This window comes from Artemia sp. Qi Xiang Cuo, chromosome 20 (assembly GCF_049724085.1).
Source record: "Artemia sp. Qi Xiang Cuo chromosome 20, ASM4972408v1, whole genome shotgun sequence".
In the NCBI taxonomy this organism is placed as follows: Eukaryota; Metazoa; Arthropoda; class Branchiopoda; order Anostraca; family Artemiidae; genus Artemia; species Artemia sp. Qi Xiang Cuo.
The window spans coordinates 33,809,870-33,833,743 of NC_142813.1; the positions used below are offsets into that span (position 1 = coordinate 33,809,870).

Genomic DNA, 23,874 nt, shown 5'->3' on the forward strand with positions numbered 1-23,874 from the left:
TCACAGCTTTATCTGGTGCCATTTTTTTGGAGGGGGAATTATTACAATAGTCACCATTATGTTAGGAATTGATGTAGATTAGGGAATCTACCCAAGTATTACTGATATAATTACTGTCCATCAGTAATGATGGACAGTAACATCATTACTGTCCCTTTAACACACAGGGACATGTATTTACCTTAAAAATTACCTTAAATTGCACTTGCCAGCAATAAGGACAAGTCCTGTTTATGCCAGTGACTGATGATGATAACTCAACTTGTTAGGTGCATCCTATACTGCAAGCCAAGGTTTCTTGCACCAGTCTTTGTCAACTGCAGACTTGAAAGCTTCAACACTGGGAGACATACTAATATTCTGGCTAAAGGAGCTCCATAAGCTGACTACATGGTTAGAAAGTAATTTGTTTCATACTCTTACTAACTAACTTTCATTACTTAATAACTTTTATGTCATTAGTACATCTCCTTTGCCTACATCTATATGTGAAATATGGTAGTTTGAGCTTGTATAATTGGGTAGGATATGGAAGATGTTGAAATCCCTTTATGGTTTTATTTGCATGTTGCTGCACTGATTCCAGAACTGTTATATCACCCTTATTCACTGGAGGTAAGTTTAAACTTTACCTCCAACCCCCTAATGTAGAAATATATACCCTGAATTGGCATACATAGGGGGGAAGGGGGCTGAAATTCATTTCCAATAGAAATGATTATTATATTCATAATCAGCATAAAAAAAGGCATTGAATGGTGCATTCACTTTATTCCTAACTCAATAATATGATTCGGTAGAAATTTACTGCTATCCCTACTTGGGAAATAGCAATTTTGAATATATTTGGTTTATTTCAATTTTAATTTGTATTTTCTTCCCATCTGTGATTTTTGGCATCAGTACACTTTCATTCTAGGCTATTTCTTCATTATTACATCATGGTCTGAGAAACTAAATACAAGGTAATAGGCCTATGTTACTTTTTAGGATATGGTAAAGTTCTACAAAATCATAGCTATTATTGAGTTAGGACAAAAGTGAATACACCATTCAATGCCTTTTTTTATGCTGATTACAAATATAATAATCATTTCAATCGGAAATGAATTTCAGCCCCCTCCCCCCCCCCTATATATGCCAATTCAGGGTTAGGTATAGCCTACATAGGGGGGGGGGGCTGAAATTCATTTCCAATAGAAATGATTTATATTTGTAGTCAGCATAATAAAAAGGCAGTGAATGGTGTATTCACTTTTATCCTAACTCAATAAGATGATTTCGTAGAACTTTACCAATAATTTGATTTTAAAAAGAGCCAGAAGCCCTTCAAATGTGACATCATGCCTATAATTTTGGTTATGTAGCCTAGGCCTATTCACTTTCATCCTAGCTAAATTTTGAGAAAATGTAAATAATTAGCAGCATGAAGACATCATCAGATAAATTGTTTTGCATATTTTCAGGCACCCACCTTGATTTAAAACAGTTTGTTTGTACAGACAATAGCCTATTAGGCCTTAAAAATTACTCACATACCGGTTTAGATAAAAACGTGTTTTAATTTCGAAAAAGCGGCTGCTGCTAGTGAAGGGGTGTGTTTTCATCTACAAAAAGCTTGTTCTTTCTATTCCAGAGGCATGACAACGCTGGCAATTTGCTTTGTTCATTTTTGGAAGAATCTACGGTTACCAAGATTATTTCTGAGGTTTCTTTTCTTACAGGCTTCTTAATGACATAAGAATGTCTGATGGTAAGATAAGTGGAAAATTGAAGATTTTATTGCCCTAAAAGCTTTTTATTCAATAGGGCCGTGTTTTTACTCATCAATGTGCTAAGATCTCACATCTTGTCAGAAAACACTTAAAAGTGAAATCTTTGAACTAAGATCTTACATCTTTTGTCAATTTTATGCAAACGTCTTTCATCATTCTGCTCTGAACAGCAGCCTGAGAACAATAAGAAAGGTGGGGTATTTCATTCTTTTTGCTAACATCAGTGAGCTCTAAGATCTTAGAACAAATATGAGTTGAAAAACAAGATCTTACAGCTCACTGATGTTGGCAAAAAGTGTGAAGACTGCCACTGTTCTGCCATATAGAACAATGATGGGAGAACTTTGATGATCTATTCATCATTAGGCCCGTTTTTTAAGCACTAAGATCTTACATCTAAGATCTTACATCTTTCTACAATGATTAGGCTAGGCCTATTGTTTTTTAACTCATCTTTGGGTAAAGTTCTATGAAATCATATTATTGAGTTAGGACAAAAGTGAATACACCATTTGATGCCTTTTTTTATGCTGATTTTGAATATAATAAGCATTTCTATTGGAAATGAGTTTCAGCTATAGTAGTCTATAAGCTCCCAGTATTCAGCAACTATTCACTTCAACAGTTAAACCACTGTAAAACACCTTTTGAAGCACTAAGAAAGTGAATTTTTTCACCATTGAATTTGTCTGGATTCTCTTTATAAGAATGCAACTAGCTTAGCTCAAATGTTTGGTAAATTTGCAGGTGGCTCTATAATTTAGCTAAGATGACAGTGAATACATTATGTAATGCATTTTTTTATGCTCTTTCATAATACAATAATTGCTTCTGTTGCAAATTGCATCTTGAGCCCTTAAAGGGGCCCAAAGGGATTTTATATGAATTATGAAAGAGCATAAAAAAAGGATCAAATGATGTTTTCACTTTCATCCTAGATAAATTCTATGGTCCACTGCAAAGTTACCATGAAATTTGCTCACCCACACCCCCCTAATTATTATTATTATTATTCATTTATTGCCCGTCAAAAAAAGGTACAAAAGGTTCAATAGAAGGAGTAATCACTAAAGAAAACAAAAAAGAAGAAAAAGAAGGACACAAACACACATTGAAAATTCAAACACATGACAAAAGAAAACTCTTCATTACATTAATACAAACAGTAACTATATGAATTACATCAATACAAAAAAACTATTGTGAACAAATTGTTGACCATGGATGATTAAACTTGCTTTGAAAATAGGATAGAGATTTATTAATGCTAATATTAGGGTCAGATAGCTTATACAAATGAATAATTTTACGGTTTCTTGTCCAAGGGGCAAATGTAGAAGATATTTAGCAAATCTGAAGAAGATTGATCGTAGGTGCTTTTTATCTGCAACTGTAAAGAATCTCCAGAAAGGAGCAATGTAAAGCAGATGAGGAAGGGCTGTGGCATTGTAAATGGATGCTAAAATATAACGGTTGAAACGTAGTTTGCTTTTTACAATTACAGCATAGGAAATGCTAATTTTACGCTCAACGTGAGAAATCAGCAAACAGAGTGTGTGGCCTATAGATGTGCCGATTGGGAGGCCTAGGTATGTAATATGGTCTGAGGGTTTAACAAGAGAACCGTTAATATTTATAAGAGAAGTAGAGGGGTTTTGCCAATTGAAAAGAATTACTTTGGATTTCTCAGGATTAAAAGACAGACCAATTTTTGAATATTCATCTTTGAGGATTTTATAATTCTGCTCAATGCGCTGGATTGTACTGCTGAGATTCAGGATGTCATCAGCATAACAAATAAGAGACATATCAATTCTCCCAAGAATGCATGAAGGAAGACACTTTGCCTGCGCTTCCAGGACACTATTATTGAACAGGGTTGGGGAAGTGATAGCTCCCTGTCTAGTCCCTTTCTTAACAAGGATGGGGTACTGAGGATTCACAAGCATATTCAAGGGAATCGAAGAGTTTGGGCTCACACGAGAATTAATGCAATTATATAGGGAAGGATGAAGAGCCAACTGCAGGGGAAAACAGGATGGAAGTTTTAAACACACTCTTAGATTCCTATATAAATCCCTGAGAACACGGACAACTGATGGGTTTACGCCTCGCCTTGCCATATGAAGAAGCATGGATGAATGAATTAAGGAATCAAACGCATGTCTAACATCATGTCCAGCGAGGATCATACTTTCTCCCAATGATTCAGCATCGGCAAGGGCAGTAAAAACTGCTGTAAGAGCATGAGAACAGCCAAGATTAGCATGAAAACCGAACTGATATGGGGGAACATAACATTTCTGTCTTAACTCATCAAGAAAAAGAAGGTCGAAAAGTTTGCATGTTGTAGTAGATACAGTGATGGGATGGAAAGAGGAACATTGCAGCTCAGATTTCCCTTTTTTGGGAATCAGAGTCAAATCACCTATGCAGAAAGAGTATTGAACAATACCCGTAACAAATCTAAGTTGCATGAGAAGGCTGAGGTGACACACCAATACATAGCTTCCATTAATGATGTTTAGAGTGCTCACCTTATCTACCCGACAAGATGCCTTCTTTTTAAGTTGGGATATGGCTTTTATAACAGCGTCACAAGTAACAACAAAATCAAGGTCAGGAGATTCATCAATGAATTTGCAGAGCTTGTCACAAAATTGTGACTCTTAAACAGGATCAGGCTCAGAAAATTCATTTGAAAAATGGGATATCCACTCGGACAAAGGAATGTCATTTGGGTCTGGCAAATTGGAGGAGATAGTACAAAGTAATAGCTTCCACAGAAGATCAGGTGAATTCCTGACCTTCTTGGAATAAAGTGTCTGCATTTTAGATCAATGAAGAGCAAGTTCCTTAGCAAAAACATTTTTTTGACACTTTTCTCAGTTCATTGACTATTCATTGACAATTCCTTGACGGAGAGATAGGCAATCTCTCCATAATTTGTACCAAATTTAGCACGGTCACAAGCTTCAGACAGCACTAGATTTCCTGACCACCCGGGAACTTGGGTACCAACACGTATTTTTTTAAGAGGAACTGCCCTTTTTTAAGCACACAAAAGTTCATGGCAGATTTCTGCGGAGTAGATATCAAGAGTTAATCTAACCTCATTAATGTCTTTATTAGAAGACTTTTGCAGAAGATGAAATGGAACCTGGATCTTGTTTAGGATACTATCTGAAATTTCAATGAACTGAGATGTGTCAATTTTATTCCAATTGTGAGAAGTATACCACTTGTGCCTGTAACACTGGAATCTTAGAAGCATCTTGTTTAAAACTAGAAGCGATAGGCAAATGGTCTGAAGCTTGAAATTTGGAAACTACTTCAACACAAGGTATATTCAGGTTATTTGACACAACATGGTCGAGATTAGATGCTCAAGAGGGAGAATGAATATAAGTAAACTCAGCAGATTTCTGTTTAACTTTAAAATCATCACCAAATATTCCTAATTGTAAAGAAGCACGGATAGAAGCTGAAGACAACCCACAATTTAAATCACAATTAAAATCACCTACAATCAAACACGGGATTTTCAGTTTAAGGACATCACGAAGACAAGAGCTAAGTTTACTAACTGCTAATGCGAAATCTCTCTCCAAATCTTCATCTTTGTAATCTGTGGGTAAATACACATTTATTATTATGCACTCACCTACTCTAACAGCTAAAAAACTATCACAAGAAAAGAAAACACTAGAATTAAGATTCGATGCTACATAAGTAGCAATACCACTGGAAGCTCTGCCTTTAGAAGCACTACATTTAGCTGGAACCAAGAAAGTTTTGAAGGTGGCACTAATGTCAAGTAAACTAAGGCTGTGGTTGGTCAGGAAATGTTCCTGCAAACAAAGAATATCATGATTATGAAGTATATTTTCAAGAATAGGTCTTTTTTTTATAAAACCACCATTAATGTTTCAAGAGAGAAAACGAATATCCATTTATCTACTTAGCTGCCCGTTTATCGGTTTGAGCGTTGCCAGGGCATTTGATACTGTAACAGGTGTGATTAAACTCTTTACATGTAATGCAGAACATGTTCTGAACACATGGATTATCCCTGGCGGAAGAGTGCTCCGTGGAGCCACATCGAGAGTACAGTTCTGCGTTCTTGCACTCAACATCAAAACGTAAGCGTTGATGTTATCTGGAACTCAATTTATTTCTGAATATGACATTCTAGTAAGATAAATGTTCGTGGCTCAGTTTTGCAGAGTTTTTCAAACCCGACTCAGTATTCTTTTGCTGTTCACAATATGTATAGTAGGCACATCCTTTGCCACACTGCAAAGCTTTGACACACTTTTGAATAATTTTCTCTAGATCTTTTTTATTCATTTCTGTCGCATATATTAAGCATTGCATATATTAAATACGTAACCTAACCTAGGTACCTTTTCTCTCCCTAAACCCCAAAAATATTCTAAATTCAATGAAAAACCACGCTCTTCGATCAACTTAGATAACAAGGTACTTTCCCATTATATGGGCCTCTAGGGTTAACCGCTTTAGAGTAGGCAATGATAGCATGGTTTTCATTGCGTATACGATATTAAACTGTGGTTTTTGGGGGTTTAGGGGGGGGAAGGTACCTAGCTTAGGTTGCGTATTTAATATATACTATGCTTTACCCACCCCACCCATAATGTGCATATATATAACCCAAATTTGTTACTAAACTATTATATATTCATCCTATTTTATTTCATTAGCATTAACCAAACTTGACTTTTTAAAAAGGGAAGTACCGATAACAATTACCCACTTTACGAGTCTCCATCACTGCATTCATTCGACTGTCTATAGCCAAAGTGCCCATATAATGGGAAAGTACCAAAAGCCCTGTGCATTGATAACAATGCAGTGGCTCAAATTAGGGGGGAGGGGCACGAGGCGTTGAAAAGCACCTTTTTAAAGCGTCATCTAAAAAAAAAATCAGAAAGCCCCCTCTCCTATGTTTAAAAAATACCTTTGTCATTTAAAATAAAAGACAAAAAAGACTCCCTGCCGTCCAATGTGGTTGGCCTTTTATTACACCAATGAAGGCGGGAGATTTAACAGAGGCTAAAAGGCCAGGTTGGAACTTTTTCATCTGGTCAGCAATTGAGGAGGCAGTGGGTTTACTTTTTACGACAATTTTCCATTCTGATGAAGAACGTTTCACCTCTGAAATATCATTTGCAGCTTCAGGACATTTTTTATCAATAAATTCTTTCCTTAATAGTGGGGATGAAAGATTGGACAGGCAATTTTTTAACACAACAGCATAGGTAGGAGGATTGGATTGGTCCTTGGTGCAAGACGACTGAGCAGAAGAGGGCCAGGCAGAAGTTGCCTGTGCTGCGAGATGTTGCAAATAATGTGCAAATATATAGCCTACCCTGAATTGTTGATGGTAAAGTTTTGAATTGCAAAATTCAGCACTATTTTTCTTGACAGCATTTGAAAAACTTGAAATGTTAGGAAAACAGTTTATATTTGTGTTGCCCAATAAATGAGGTTTGAATTGTTATAAATAAGTATCCTTGGAATATACTACTCTTGAACAACTTGTTAATAAACTAGGGATATGTTATTAACAGCTTTTCAATAACTTAACTACTGTTGATAACTTCTTTATGTGGTTATAAAAACAAAATACCTTTGGGAAGGTATTTTGTTTTTGTAACCACACAAAGGGCTCAAGGTGCAATTTGCAACAGAAGCAATTATTGAATTATGAGAGAGCATAAAAAAGGCATAAAATTATGTTTTCACTTTCATCCTAGCTAAATTATAGTGCCACCTGCAAATTTACCAAATGTTTTATCCATAAACAAGGCTGAATATTTAAGTGTACTGATAGTCAACAGTGGAGCCAAATCTTGGACACAGAGTTTAAGGTTAGAACAAAACATCCTAATCACTAACAGACTCTATCTTGGACAGATTTAATCTAAGACAATTTTGTGAAGTAGAAAATGTAGGCTAATTTAGCCTATTTGAATTGGCTAGACATAGCCTAGAGATAATTTTTTTCTAAATTACATTACCTCAGTTGTGGGCAAACTTATTGAAGGGATAGTCAATGATGCAATTTTAGCACATATGACCAAGATTGGCTTTCTTTTTGGTGGTCAGTATGGCTTCAGGAAAGGCATATCAATCAAAACAAATCTTATACTAGCTTATGAGTCTGTAACTGATCTGCTGGAGCAGGGTTTCCCAGTCAATGTGTTCCTACTGGATCAAGCTGAGGCCTGTGATAAAATGTCTCACTGTTACCTGATGATCAAGCTGTCAGTATATCAGATAGACAATGATGTTGCCCAGTGGATTCAAAGCTTCTTATCAAACAGAACCCAGATTGTTTCTCTATATGATGAAAGAGGTAACCTCATCTACCCTACCCCAGTTCACATTAAGAGTGGTGTCCCCCAAGGGACCAAACTAGGCCCAACACTGTTTAACCTTTAATCTCTTTAACACTGTTTAATCTCTGCCATTATTGTCACATGATTGACTCTGCAGTTGCCAATATGCCCATTCAGAATGCAGAGAAAGAGTGTGATCTTGGGTTATTAATTGCTGATAAGCTTAAGTTTCAAAGTCACTGTTGGAACCAAGCAGCTAAGTCAAAAAAGGTCCTTGGTTTGACCAAGCCTTCAGTAACAAGTTGCCAACCAAGAGTTATCAAGAAGCTTTACACAGCCCTTGTTTGTCCCCATCTTGAGTTTGGTATGTCGGTTGCCAACCCTCCACTTTAAGTTTGACATGGAGATTCTTGAGAAGGTCCAGAATAGAGCAACCAAGCTCCCTTTTGCAAAAAAACAAATCTTCTACAAGCAACAACTAGAAAAGCTTGACCTACCTACCCAAATGTACTGTAGAAAGAGAAGAGATGTCATCCTTGCATTTAAGATGATGACCAGTGACACCATTAAGCCTGTTTTTGATCAAAATGAATATACCAGAACATGAGGAAACCCCATAAGACTGCGTCAGAAATTTAGCAGAAAGCATGAGAAGTTCAATATTTTCACCAATTGTGTAGTTCTACTGTGGAATTCGCTCACAAATCTACTGTGTTGGCCAGATCAGTTGATAGCTTCAAGGTTGGTGTTGACCATGATTGGAGCAACAAGTCATTGAAGATGCAGTGGGATGAACCAGCATCATGGAGTAGGATCTATTATATGCCATCTGCCTTCTTTAACCTCCAAGTATGCCCATCTACTGATACATATAGTGAACCCAACAACAAAACCAAACTGGCCTGTAAATATGAAAATTGTGTTAATTCTCCTGTTGTTATAAACTGTGTTATGAACTGTTATCCTTTCTATATGTAGATAGTGATAATCCAGCTGTTACATGAAGATTATCAAGTCAACATTACCTGGCAACATTTACAGGTTCTTCAACCTTAGTTGCTAGAAAATGCAATTTAAGGTAATTAGGAAACAAAGTTTTCCAAGATTTTAGTCAGTTAATCCAGACCTCTTACTGTAGTAATCAAATATATAGGCTGCCTTAAGTTGAATATACCAGTATATAAGTCTGTTGGGCCTGATGGCATACATCCACGACTCTTAAAGGAAGCTCATTCCCAACTAGCAATACCCCTCTCAAGACTCTTCCAGAAATCTATTGACACTAACGTCATACCACTGGACTGGAAAGTAGCCCATCTCTCGCCAATACATAAAGGAGGAGACAAGAACAAATCTTACAGTTATCGGCCAATCAGTATTACATCTGCTGTTGGAAAAATCGTAGAAGCTATTGTCATAACTGCCATACTTAGACATTTGATCACAAATAACCTTCTATCGAAACAACAACATGGTTTCCGACCGGGCAGATCAGTCGAAACCAATCTGATTGACTCGTATAATTACATAACTGAGCTCTTCGACCAAGGTCTCCCAGTGGATATGATCTTGCTAGACTTTGCTAAAGCCTTCGAAAAAGTCTGCCATCGAAGGCTTCATTTGAAACTGAAGGCAATTGGAATTCAAGAGGGAGTGGTGGACTGGATCATGTCTTTCCTAAAGGGAAGAAAGCAGCAGGTCAGAGTTTTTGGTGAAGGTGGCTGAGCTTACTACTCCGAAATAGCTGAGGTCTTAAGCGGGGTTCCTCAAGGAACAGTTTTGGGACCTACACTCTTTAATGTATATATTAATGACGCTCCAAGAACCGTTATAAGCAAGCTTAGCCTGTGCGCCAACAACTTAAAGCTCATTGGTCCTGTTGGAACTCAGCAAGGTGTGACCTCAATACAGTCAGATCTTGACAGCTTTGGCGAATGGGCCAAGACATGGAGGCTCGAGTTTAATGTCGAAAAGTGCAAGGTTCTCCATTTTGGAAGAAATAACCCACGATGGCAATACTCAATGTCAGCAAATGCTGGTGTGAGACAGCCACTCTCTGAGAGTCCCTCTGAAAGAGATCTGGGGGTCGTTGTAGACAAAGACCTTAATTTCAACTGCCACACCCGAGCTGCAGTAGTAAAGGCAAACCAAACTCTTAGTCTCATCAAACGTACAATGACGAGTAGATCCCCTGCAATAATCACAAAACTTTACAAGAGCCTGGTGAGACTAAGATTAGAATTTGGAATGTGTGTCACCACGCCAATTAATAGAACAGACCAGATGGCTCTCGTGTCTGTCCAAAGACGGGCGTCAAAATGCGTAAAGGGGCTCAGAGACAAAGAGTATGAATGCCGACTGCAGAGCCTCAAGCTACCAACTCTGACATACCGTTGGCGAAGAGGTGATATGATAATGACCTACAAACTGCTCAAGTCTGACGACAAGGACCTCTTTCAGCCTGCCCAGTTGTCAAGAACCCGGGGTCATTCAGCGAAGCTTTTTCAGAAGCGTGCTAATACAAGGACGAGGAACCATTTTTTCTCCTACCGCATCATAAGCCTCTGGAACAATCTGAGCGAAACGACAGTGAGTTCACCATCCGTTGACAGTTTCAAAGCCAATCTTGATAAGGAATGGGAAACCAAACTATGGCTAACACAATGGGATGAAGCTGATGTCCCGAAGCCCTATCATCACTAACTGGCGTACACTGGACTCGTCCATATCGCTAGCAAGTGCGATTTAAGGTTTTAAGGTAATAATGAAATTAATTCAAAGAGAAATGTCACATATAAAGCATTAATTGTGTATACAATTTTGGATTTGTATTTGACCAATAGGGGGGGGATAAAGTTTATTGGTATACCTTAATGAAAAATTAAGTATCTAGAATTTTTTAAGGTAGTTTTTCATAAGTTTTTAGGGTTTCCTTCTGGAGATTGAGAATACAGCAATAATACCCCCTTTTCTGATTTGGTAACATTTTGTTCTATGGGCTCTTCTGGAGAAATCACTCTAATCAAAAAAGGTACTTTCATTTGATTCCTGAGTTAATACCATACTATTTCCAAATATAAGTCATTGCTGTAATAACTGAAGGAAACATAGAAATCTGATTAATATTTTTCATTAAAAAAGAAAATTCTTAGCTGCAGTGTTTTCTTTTGGTTTGCATTTAGTTCACAGCTTTATCTGGTGCCATTTTTTTGGAGGGGGAATTATTACAATAGTCACCATTATGTTAGGAATTGATGTAGATTAGGGAATCTACCCAAGTATTACTGATATAATTACTGTCCATCAGTAATGATGGACAGTAACATCATTACTGTCCCTTTAACACACAGGGACATGTATTTACCTTAAAAATTACCTTAAATTGCACTTGCCAGCAATAAGGACAAGTCCTGTTTATGCCAGTGACTGATGATGATAACTCAACTTGTTAGGTGCATCCTATACTGCAAGCCAAGGTTTCTTGCACTAGTCTTTGTCAACTGCAGACTTGAAAGCTTCAACACTGGGAGACATACTAATATTCTGGCTAAAGGAGCTCCATAAGCTGACTACATGGTTAGAAAGTAATTTGTTTCATACTCTTACTAACTAACTTTCATTACTTAATAACTTTTATGTCATTAGTACATCTCCTTTGCCTACATCTATATGTGAAATATGGTAGTTTGAGCTTGTATAATTGGGTAGGATATGGAAGATGTTGAAATCCCTTTATGGTTTTATTTGCATGTTGCTGCACTAATTCCAGAACTGTTATATTAACCTTATTCACTGGAGTAGCAATACATAACTCAAATTCTAATTTTGGTCTGATCAGGGTCTATAACAGCTTGGTGATCACAGCTGGTGATCTGCTGCAAAATGCTCTTTTTATTGAACCAAGAGTTTGGTTTGTCATCTTTTAAAGAGAACATCTAGGAAGTTAGTGGACTTCATTGATTTGCAGGCTCAGATAGCTTAGAGTTGTCAGCATGGATTGCTTTGGTTCTGTTCAGTATGTGGTTGATGTTTACAAAGAAGATGTTAGGGCCTAAAACCATGCCATGAGGGTCTCCACTTACAATCATATGATTTGGAGAAAAATTTATTGCCATTAGGTATGAAGAGTTAAACATGCTGAGTCCAACCCATCAGAAAGTCTATGACATAATTGACCACATCCACATGGATACCTGCTGGCAAAATTTTGTCTGAAAAAGCTGTATGGTAACCTGTCAAAAGCCTTGGATAGGTCTAAAAATATCAGATCCACAAGGAACCCTTTATCCTGTTGATCTGTTTTGATGCTATAAGCCTTGAAGAAATCAATCTAAACTTATTTTCCAAGATAAAAGTCACACTGGCTAGGGGACAGTATGTTATTGGTAAAGAGATGTATCTGGATCTTACTATTCACAATCTTTTAATGGGTTTCAGTTGCCATTGAAGTCAGGCTGACATGTCTACTTTTATCCCTAGTGATGGGTGATAAAACTGGAAAGGAGTTCCCTCAATGATAGAAAGGTGTGGTTGACCTGTTAATCCTTGAAGCATGTCATGTGAGTGTTAAAAATGACACATTGGAATCCTAGCCCATGTTTTGGATGAAGCTAAGTGTCTAAGTATCAAAGTAAACTCTCTTAGATGTAACATCATGACTAAAAACTTCTTAAAAGTCAAATCCTTTTTTCTAGACCTTATCCCATCTGAAATATTAGCAAAACAGTTTAAAGTTCTTGGAATCACAATTTCCAGTAACCTTAAGTTGGATAAACATGTTTCAAATATTTTAAAACAAACAGATTCATTGCTTAGATTGTTATTCTTGTTTAGACTTCTGAATAAATTCAATTGCCCAAGGATACATTCCCTCTGTGTTTACCCATCTTTTGTCAGACTTGTATTGGAATAAACATATCTGATCTGGCATCTGTTTGTTTTTCTTGTGAACTTATCAACAAAATTGAGTTGGTCCAGAAGCAATTACTGGGGATCATTTGCAAAGAGATTATTGCAACATGTGATGAGAATTTAGACATAAATTCAAGTGCTATGAACTGTGACGGATGTAGCCTCTGGTTATGCATTGATTGTCTAGAAATGTCAGAGGCTGAATACTCTCTACTAACTAAAATGACACGACAAGTAGGCTGGAAGTGGAAATGCCCAGTTTGCAAAGGTAACCCACAAGTGAAAGTTGAGGCATCTTTGGACAATATTAAAAAACTTATGGACAAGACTCTTGAACCATTCTGGTCAACTCTTAGTGTAGTAAATGAACTGGACACCAAAGTTAAAGATGCAGTGAAAGAAGTATTTTCTGAACTTCGAGAACAGCTAACCACCAACATTGAAAACCATTTTGGTAATGTTGAGAGCCGTTTGACAACCCTTGAACAGTCTTCCTTGTTTGACAAGGATACTGTTCAGAATTTGGTTTAGTTGGAGATTCAGACGTTGAGAAAAGATCTTGAGATGCAGCTTGAAACCAAAGTTAAACAGATGATTGCAGATGATAGAGACTGTCAGCATTGCTCAGAAAAATGATGAACTCTACATAAAAAAAATCTTGTGAGTGATTATGGGCTCCCAAACATAAGCGTCTCTAATGTCTGTTGTCTGAGGAGTCAGCTGAGCCAAGTTGTAACCACCATTACCAAAAAAAGGCCTGTTCCCATATTATTCTCAGTCCCAGATGTCAAGACTAAGAAGCAAATTCTACAGAAGTCTTACAAAAGAAAAGGGTCAGGTACAATTCAGTTCTGAAATGATGTCTCCAAGACTGACTGTCAGAAAAGAGCAAAGTTACATGAGGAGTTGCAGGTCAGTTGTGCAAAGGGCAAAGCTGATTTGGTTATACATAGGAACTCTATAGTTCCAAAAAATGGTCAGATTTGTGCAGCCCTTCCAGCTGTAATGTAACATTAAATGTTTTACCCTACAATGTATCCAGTATAAATAGACAGTTAGAAGGTAACGTGTTTCAAAGAAACATTAGGGACAAGCAGCCCCCTCCAGGCATGAAATGGAAGAATAATCTTTCCATGTTGTATGCAAATGCTGATGTACTTTCAAACAAACTTCATGAACTTTATTCTTTGGTAAATTTGCAGAAACCTGATATAGTTATTGTGACTGAGGTGCTTCCAAAGCACTGCCTCAACCCCGAAGCACATTTCTTTCAACTGAGTGGCTATAATATCTTGTACAACAAGCATTTGAAAAGGGTAATTTGTATTTATATTTCGTTGTCATCTAAATTGAAATATGCAGAAGTTGATGTTTTATTTACTATGGAATTAAGTGAAGTAATTAGTGTGGAAATTAAGTTGCCAGGGGTATCCCAAAATGTGAGGATTGCAGGCATATATCAAAGCCCATCCAGAAATGAATTTAGTATGTTAAATAATGATAGCCTGCTGATTTATCTGTTGTACCTTTTGTCTGTTTCCTCAAAAATTCTTGTTCTTGGTGACTTTAATGCGCCTGATATTGACTGGTTATCTCAAGCTAAATCAGGGACAGAACAGAGTTTTTCTTTTAAACTTGTGCAAACCTTCCAGGACAGCTTTCTGCACCAGCATGTTGTTGATCCCACAAGAATCAGAAGCGTTTTCACTCCTCATGTACTAGATTTGGTGATCACAAAATCTCCAGATGACATACTAGACCTTAAGATGCTGCCACCTCTAGGTAAAAGTGACCATGTAGTTATGTCTCTATCAATGATTGTAAGTGCAGCAATGAACTCTGGTTGTAATCTTTATTATGATTGTAGCAAGGTTTGTTACAATGAAATTCAAGACTTTATTGTTCCATTTCTATTGTTGAGGAGCTTCAGTCTGGGAATGCAGATGTGGATGTTGCTTTTGAGTTCATCCAAGAGGTTATAAAAGATGCATGTGATAGGTTGGTTCCACATTATTACTTAAAAGGAGGTTCAAGAAAAAGAAGACGACTGCCAAAATTTGTACTTGATGCTATTAGTGATAAAAATAGACAATGGAGACATCATATGTTGTGTGTATAAAAGGGCTCGGAATCGCGCCACTCATTCTCTATGCATTAACTGGGAATCACTCGAATTGTCAATCATTATTAATAGTCAAGGGTGCCCTAAGAAGTTTTGGAAGTATGTTAATAGAAATAAGACCGACTCCTCAACTGATTTGTGCATTTTTGATGACCCAGCTACAAGTGAATTAATAAGTGATGATCAGAAAAAGGCTGATGTGTTTGTTGTTGTTGTTTGGGGTTTGACACATTTGCCAATAGGTCATATGCGTTTGTATCACTCAATTGTTCTGTGCCTCCTGTAATCACTAGCTTGCTTGGGTGTCACTTTGGTCAAAATTCAGGGAACCTGATCATGTATCACTTATCTTGCTATTGGTTGGGGGTAATTCACCTGCAGGAACTGCCTGTATTGAAAAACAGGAATCAAAATAATGCAACTGTGCTTAGTCACACAGCAATTAAAATACCTATACAACACAATTATAATAAATAATACATTTTTATAAGGATAATAAAACAAAAAAAATAGAAAAAGGATAACTCTAAAATAAAAAATTATGGGAGGGGCATCAAGGCCAACAAGATTAAAATAATATAGAACATCTACCATTTATCTTGCTTATTTTAGGGGTTAATCCCCATCAGGACCTGCCATCAATTATGAACAGAAACCATAATGATGTAAATACCATATAAAACAGCAAAATACAAAATATGCAAATCAGTTTTAATAAATAGTACATTTAGCCTGTAACCTGTCACCTAGATCAAATTATAATCAAATAAGGCAACTCTAAAAAAGGAAACATGCAGGGAGAAAAAAATCAGGGAACCAAACCAGTAGTCTTAACCAAGTTACTTAATGAGTTTGTGCTTAGTCAACCATGCCAAACCCAAGGGAAAACACTGGAGAGATAACTAGTCAATTGTCTCAGAAGGGGCCAGCCTAGATTGTATTGTAGCACCTTCTGGGCTGGGTACAGACTCCTTTCCTTTACGCTTCCTTTCTGCTTTGCCAGGGCTGTTATTATCTGCTGACATTGTGGGAAGGGATGAAACTTCTCTACTTAGGTTTTCAACTGTCTTCTTTAGGCTACTTAATAGGTTATCAACTGACTTATTTATGCTATTCAGGTTGGGACTGCTGGTATCCGCTGACAATGTAGGATGGAATGAACCTTCTCTATTTAGGTTTTAAACTGACTTATTGAGGCTACAGACTGAATTTCGAAAATATTTTAGTACCAACTTAGAAAGTACTTCACTAATAGATGTAGTAGCATGAGTTAGATCAGAGATTTACTTTGCAATACCTTCAACCAGGCCCATGGGTTTATGTTGAGTTCTTCAATTGAAGGTTGATTGGGAGTCAGTGGAGGTGAAGAGTATTTGTGTACTATGGGGATGTGTTCTGTGTGTTTAGGAAGTCCTTTCTTCTAGACCTCTGCAGCAGTCCTCATGGGGACATTATTGGTGAAAGAGTAACTTACAATTGCTTTCTTCTCTATGAATACTGGGTACTCGTTGGCATTAGCAGCATGGTTACCATTGTTGTTAGGGCACTTGAGTACCTGATCTTGCTTTACTGTTTTAGATTGGGGGCATTCATCAAGGGTGTGTTGTCCACTACAAAGTAGACATTTGACCTCTGCGGCAATTTAAAGCCATGTGGCCAAAACTTTGGCAATTAAAACACTGCATTGCCCGGGGATAAACTGCTTAACTGTATACCTTGCACCCCAAACAGAGAATTTCAGAGGGAACTGAACATCCCGATAAAAGGTGCAAACCAATGTATGATTGATGGGCTTGGATTTTTAAAAGTCAATGTCACTTGTTGTTTTCTTTCATCAACTTGGACCTCCTTGACAAAATCATCCAGATGGGTGACCTCCTCGGATGGGATAAATACAATGCCTGTTCTGTTCTGATTAAAGCAGGGTTAGAGGTAGGACCAAGCACAAACTTTACCTTACAGCCATTTACTGCTATGTCTGAAATAGAAAGTATAGCAGCAGCTACTGACTGGTTAACAGCTATTATGATAATGGAGCCATCTGGTCCAAGTCTTTCTAACATTGAACCATAATGGCCCCTGCACTCATGATTTTGGAGATGTTGAAACAGTGTATTGGCAATAACTGAACTACACCCTGATCTCAACAGCCTAGGCCTACTGGTCTCATTTGGACCTTTAATACCTAAATTCAAAATCCTTACAACAGAGTTATTGGTGTCAGAGGTGACAGGACTACTAACCATCCTGTCAGTCATCACAAATAAAACCCCAAAGGGCTAAAACAATTTAAACAAAAAAAGTTAAATCACAAAAAAAGAAATAAGTTGTCAAATAAATAAAACAAATAGGCTACAAGCAGAGGGGGGCCCTCAGTCAATAATAAATTAAGCAAGCAATATAAGTCAAAAGCAGGCACAGCACTAAATTTCAAAGTAGGGTATAAAAAGGTTTGATAAGCACTTTCAAGCAATTGGTAGTTGCAATATGCAGGAATTTGAGAGTTTGTAGCCAGCACATTAACAGTCAAAGTAAGCCAAAGGCCGAAAAACGCACAAAAAAGCAAGTGTACAGGCGTCAGGGACCCCAAAGGGCAAAGCCCCTTCTGTTTTAATCAACAAACCATGGCACAGAGTTATCCCTACTAGGGAAATAGCAATTATGAACATATTTGGATCATTTCAATTTCAATTCGTCTTTTCTTTCCTGATGTGTTTAATTAAGTGTTATTGTCAGTTTTTGTAAATCCAAATGATGTCCATGCATGCAGTCCACCCCATTTTATGGTACCGAATTTGTTTCAGCAGACAAAGTGCCTTTCAATGACTCTGATATTTCTCCAGAGCAGGTTTTAAAAATTCTCCGTGACATTTCCGTCTCAAGCTCCAGATATAGATGGTATTTCTAACACTTTTCTTCAGAAGACAGCCACGTGTTTAGCTGAACCTCTTGCGTTTTTGTTTAACCACTGTCTATTGAGTGGTAAATGCCCTGCAGCACGGAAAAAAGCAGTTGTAAAGCCACTTCACAACAGAGGATCTAAATCCCAATTTGGAAATTATCATCCAACTTCAAACACCTCAGTATTTTTGAGAGTTCTTGAAAAGATTATTGTTTATCAGTTACAGGATTACTTCAACCAAAATAAATTATGGCATCCGTCACAGCATGGTTTTAGAAAAAACAGGTCATGTAATACACAGTTGCTAGAAGTTGTAAAAGATTTCCAAAATATGGCTGATTTCAGTTCAAAGTTTGATTGCTTGTATATTGACTTCAGTAAAGCATTTGACAAAGTTTCAATTACTTTGTTGCTTGAAAAAAATCAAACTGTTTGCAGATGATATAAAACTGTATAAAAGTGTTACCTCCCCAGTAGATGTAACCCTTATTCAAGAGGATCTGAATGCCCTAAATGATTGGTGTAAATTGAACCTAATGTTTGTAAACCATCAAAAATGTTTTGTACTCCATTACTTTTCGAAAAGCTTGACTTATCATTATTTTCTTGGTGATACACCTGTTTCATCTGCGGATTCAGTAAGGGATTTAGGTATCTGCTTTGATAACCAGTTGAAGTTTCACAAGCACGTGTCAATAATTTCACGAAATGCTAATTACAGTCTGCTTTGGATTAAGAGAAGTTTCAGGAAATTTAACCTTCACACTTTTATGACACTATACAAGACAATAGTATGCCCGACAGTAGAATATTGTTCCTCTGTGTGGTATCCTACATGGAAATGTGACTTGCAGCAAATTGAAAGGGTTCAACATAGGGCGTCAAAGTTTGTGCCTTATTTGAGCCATATACCATATCAGCGTCAACTGGGGTGTTTGGGACTTCCTTCTCTGGAGTTTCGACAGGATAGGATTGACCTGATCAATACATTCCATATTATGAAGGGTGTCGGTAATGTGGACTGGGCAGATTTCAACCAACTTAGTCATTACTCAGACACTCGACAAAACTCGTATAAACTGCATCAGCCACAAGTGCACAAGAAAATAGGTCAATGTAGCCTTGTTAACCGTGCAACAAAACTTTGGAATAGTTTACCTGATACCATAGTTTCTATGCAAACAGTGCAATCATTTAAGAGTGCTCTTGTTGAAACTGAGTTCTATGAAAAACAGTTTCTGTAATATAGTTGTTGCATAATTGTTTTTTACTGATGAATATTTTTTGTTTTATTTTTCGTTTTGTGTTTTGTAGTGTTGCTGTTTGAGCTGTTATTTTTTTGTGTTCGTTATGCGACTAGCCTATGGCTTCCTCCTTTATTGAATAAAACAAAATAAATAAATAAATTAGAAGTCTAAAGAGTACCATTTCTGATGCCTGCACTCCGAAATTTTTTTTCTGGTTTTACAACCCTGCTAGACCCTGTCTGGGCATATGTCCTGAACTAAATAAAGACTTTTTTTTTTTTGTAGCACCAGAATTGTTATTGTATTCTTATATTGCCATGGCTTTTTTTGTTCCTTTGGCTGCAGTCTGAGCTCTAATTTTTAAAATTTCAATTTGAAATCTCCTTCCTTAATTTTTTAACCCAGGCTTTTTTTATGAATTGTTTCTTTATTGATTTTGTACTTAAATTATGGTAGTGATTGGTTTTGATTTTTCCACTTTTTTACTTCAAATGTTAATTTAGATATTCTTTTTACCTTGTGATTGCTGTTTGTCAGTGAAGTATTATCCTATATGTCTGTTATTTTTGGCTGTGGTACAGTTCCCTTTCTTTAATATCAAGGTAGCATGTGCAAGCTTCCAGTCAATGGGTACCTTGTTTGAGTTAAACAACAGTTGGAATATACTGTATAGTAGTAATGCAATTTCTTTGGCAACCTCCTTCAGTAGTTTTGAGTGTTAGTTGTCTGGACCAATTGACTTATTGACATTTAGCCCTTCAAATTGCTTTTGGACAACTGGGGGAGGGGGAGAGTTGGATAGGTGGCATTGGGTTTAGAGTGTCATAAGCTGGGCTATAAGGACGAGGGCTATCTGGTTCCAAACCAGTGCAAATTGACTATTGAGGATTTCAGGAATGTCTTTCAAGTTGATCGCCTCCCCATGTCCCCACCATCATGTGTACAGAGTATTTTTGCTGAATATTAGCTATGGTATTTTCTGCATATTTACTTACGAAATTTATTCAATTTTTTACTGTTATCAGCTTGGCTAGCCTGTGCTGACTGTTTTTGTTTGACTGATGTGTGCTTTTTCTAAAGTGTTTTGAAACAGAAGTGACTGAACCACACCTTCTACCTCCTTTCTAATTCTACATAAGTTTTCTTTATGCTATCAGTATTGTTATGTTCTGTTATCAAAACTGATAACAGAAAGGACAGGTTTACTTCTAGAACTAAATGACTACTATTTCTTAAAGGGAGTAAGTAGTCAAGAAGGGGGGGTAGAAATCAGATATAAAGAAGCCCACATAGCCGAACTTCTGCACAACAGTTTGCTGGTTTTGTTGTGTTTATTTTGAATTTTAATATGCCTAAAAATATGCAAACCAAGAAAATCAGCAAATATTTATATTTTGCTTGGGGTACAGGGATACAGTTGAACTGGAAGTAACTCTAAAAAATTTATTAAATGTAATGAAGAGAGAACTTTGTTATTATAGGGTTTAGTTTTGAAGAGGAGTTATGATCAACTGGGCTAGGCTAATATATATAATGTAAGACAGGAATCATATAAAAGAATTATATGTAAATGTACAATGTCACTCCCCATGTTTTGTCCAAATAAAATAACCACTGAATTCATAATTGCATCCCAGCTCCCCCCCCCCCCTTCCCAAACAGGGCTAGATATTGCCCGATGGATTAAAAAAAAATGCTGATTATTATAGGTTTGTTATTTTTAGCACTAATTTCTTATCAGTTGTTGGTTCATAGTGCCAAATAAAGCCAATCTGAAAAACATCATAATCATCAAAAATTTGTATATAGCCTATGGCCATATCTGGCCCTATTATGGGAGGACTGGGGTGCAGTTGCTATATGACAGGCTATTGTATTTCAAGAGAGCATTGAATGAGGATTTTAACAGTAAATTTGTTATTTATCTGGGAAAATCCCCAACTGCCAACACCTGAGTACTGGAGAAGTTAAGATGATAACAATTTTCGTGTAAGAAATCTTCATCTCTGATCTCCTAGGCCTGTACTCAAATACATTGTTAAAAGCAGCAAATTGGTGATTTTGTCAACATTTACTTGCCAAAAAATTCGAAATCAACAGTTAGGCCTATATATATATAAAAATACCAGTTTTTTGTAACATCTAGGATACATTTTTTTTTTCATATGAGACCTTTGGAGGAGGAGGGGAGGCTCAGCTGTGCTGAAGTAGTATTCTAATATACATTATTTTTTTTTACTAATTAAAAATAGAAAATATGCATAATTTGGCTGAACCAGGTTGGAGAAACATAAGAACTATTTACTTTGATGAAAAAGGAAACAGAATGGCTTCAGAAAATTCGCTTTGAGAGGGGAATCTTTGTGATCTTTAATTTACTGTGACAAGAAAAGTCAGGGAATGTTCTAGGGTATAGGGACAGTAGACTTCTAGGAAGGATCTTAACCCTCTGTTTTTCCTATGAATAAGCCCAGAATTGTTAATATCATGGATAAATTAAAAAGAGATTCACTGTTTCATGCATACAGCTTAAAACTACAAAATGTATAAACAAATTCTTTAAAAAAAATCAAAAAATAGCAAAGAAGCAGTAATAACAGAATAGGCAAAAATAACTAACTACTGCTTTTAAGTCTGTGTTTTATACTCAGTTTTCTTCCCACCTTGATTGTGATGTCTCCATCTTTCAGAGTTATTCTTCTTGATAACAAGATTTCTTGAAAAATCACCATGCCAAGCAACTTTTCAATTGCTAAAAGAAGAACTAGTTGCCCACCAGGTGAGTTTTCTTCAGTATGCCTTCCTTTACTCATTTAAGTTTCATTTACCTCAGAAGAGGGATATCATCTTTCTTTGAACATATTGTTATGAAGATTGAGAGACATGCCCTAAGCTGATGGAGATAAAAAAAAATATACAGTTGCTAAAAATTTTCTTCTCTTTTCTATAGTTGCATTCATGGTGACATTATTTTTACATATTAACTACTCTATAAAAATACCATCCTTAGCCACTTCATTGCTACTAGCTATGGAAATACTTGTGGACATGTAAAGAAATTGAAAAATATCCAATCCTTTATACAATAGCTTATATACCAACCTTTTCTCAATCTTTTTAGTCAACAAATAAAATTTAGTATAGAACAAAACAGCCACTGCAAATATTATTGAGGAATTTGTGATAAACTTCAAAAAAGAGTGCCTAAACCAAAATATGTTTTTAAAGTGAGATTGTGTGTAATAAAGAGTCTGTTTTGTAATCTCTGTTTTTTCCCGACCATGCATGGCAATCAGAAGAAAAGTATAGTATGTTTGCTTATGTGATGTCAACTGTTGTATTACCAATGATATAGGACCTGAAGATGGGATCCAAGCCTTTAAGCCTTTCAGGAACAGTCTTATAAAAAACATGAACAGAATACTGGAAACAAAGTTTATGATGTAACTAATAGTATATGTAATGTAAAGGGACTTTCTGGTGTTCTATTTCTTTATTTTGTTGTGAAATAGAAATTTCCTTTTGCTGAATTCATTTTTGTGTCTTGACAATATTTTTGAATTGTTTTCATCTAAATAAATGTTTCCTTAACTGCAACCATGCATTCAGAATTTTATCTGGGAGGCAGAACACATTTAAGAGTGAAACAAAGTTCAAGATCTGAGTTTGCAATTATTACAGGAATTCTGCCTCTTGTATGTAAAAAAAACCTTTATTGCAATAGAAAACGGGGATCTTTAGTTTTCTTTATTCTTATTTACCTCATTGTACTGATGTAGAAATTTTAGTTTTTGCTTTGGGACTATTTTAGCCATACGTAAATAAAGTAAATAATATTACGCCAACTTAGTATCCTTGATATTCTTCTTTTTTAATTATTTCATTAGTGCCAGTTGTACGCAGGGGAGCCATTTGAACTAATAAATCTAAAAGCGTATACAATTCTCTAATGGTTTTCATAATTTTAGACTATTTTGTGTTAATGAGTTGGAAGACAAATGCTTGTTTTAGGGTATCAGGTTGCATCATCTATGTTGGAACAACTGTCTAATAAGCAGTATTTGTATAGCCAATGGAAATTAGAAAGCATGTATATTTTGTTAAACAGCTATTGTTTTCTTATTCACCTCTCATGCTTCCTGGAGCACTCTTTCTGAGTCAGCTAAGAAGTGTCTCTTGTTTGGTACCTTCTGGAAAATTATGAAAATAAATTTGATTTCTGGCATTTTTTTTTTTTTTTAGTGCCATGTGTAGTGGACCTCATTGGGCAAATTTGAATATGTGTGTTGGTATTGTTTATTTTGCATGGTACTTTGCTGTAGCTTGGTTTTTGGCAGTTGGTAGGTGGCTGCTCTTCATGTTCCTTTTAAGTATTTTTTTTTTCCTTTTTTTTCTCCCTGCACTGTCAGCCATAGTGCCTGCAGGGGTATATGATGATGTAATAGCTTTTATTGTTTAGATTTACTTTTGAGTTGCTAAATAATCTATTGACCTATATGTCTGTCTGCTTCTCTTTTACATTAGGGGGAGGGGGGTGTCCTGCACACAATGG

General features: G+C 36.5%; 2 protein-coding genes across 3 annotated transcripts in view; one reads left to right on the top strand and one right to left on the bottom strand.

The window, feature by feature from the left end:
- The window catches only part of LOC148940128 (congested-like trachea protein), an 83,016-nt gene extending 81,452 nt beyond the window's left edge, over positions 1-1,564 (bottom strand). Inside the window, exon 1 of one of the 2 annotated variants that reach the window (XM_089106276.1) lies at positions 1,540-1,564. The gene's annotated coding sequence lies outside the window, so the exon portion shown is untranslated. Of the gene's footprint in view, positions 1-1,474 lie in introns of both variants that reach the window. The other variant, XM_089106275.1, reaches the window with a different exon arrangement.
- Positions 1,565-1,675: 111 nt separating this feature from the next.
- The window catches only part of BRWD3 (bromodomain and WD repeat-containing protein), a 128,154-nt gene continuing 105,955 nt past the window's right edge, over positions 1,676-23,874 (top strand). The window contains exons 1-2 of the mRNA XM_089106339.1: positions 1,676-1,753; positions 22,013-22,101. Of these exons, the coding sequence (XP_088962465.1) occupies positions 1,744-1,753; positions 22,013-22,101 (99 nt within the window). The 5' untranslated portion in view covers positions 1,676-1,743. The remainder of the gene's footprint in view (positions 1,754-22,012; positions 22,102-23,874) is intronic.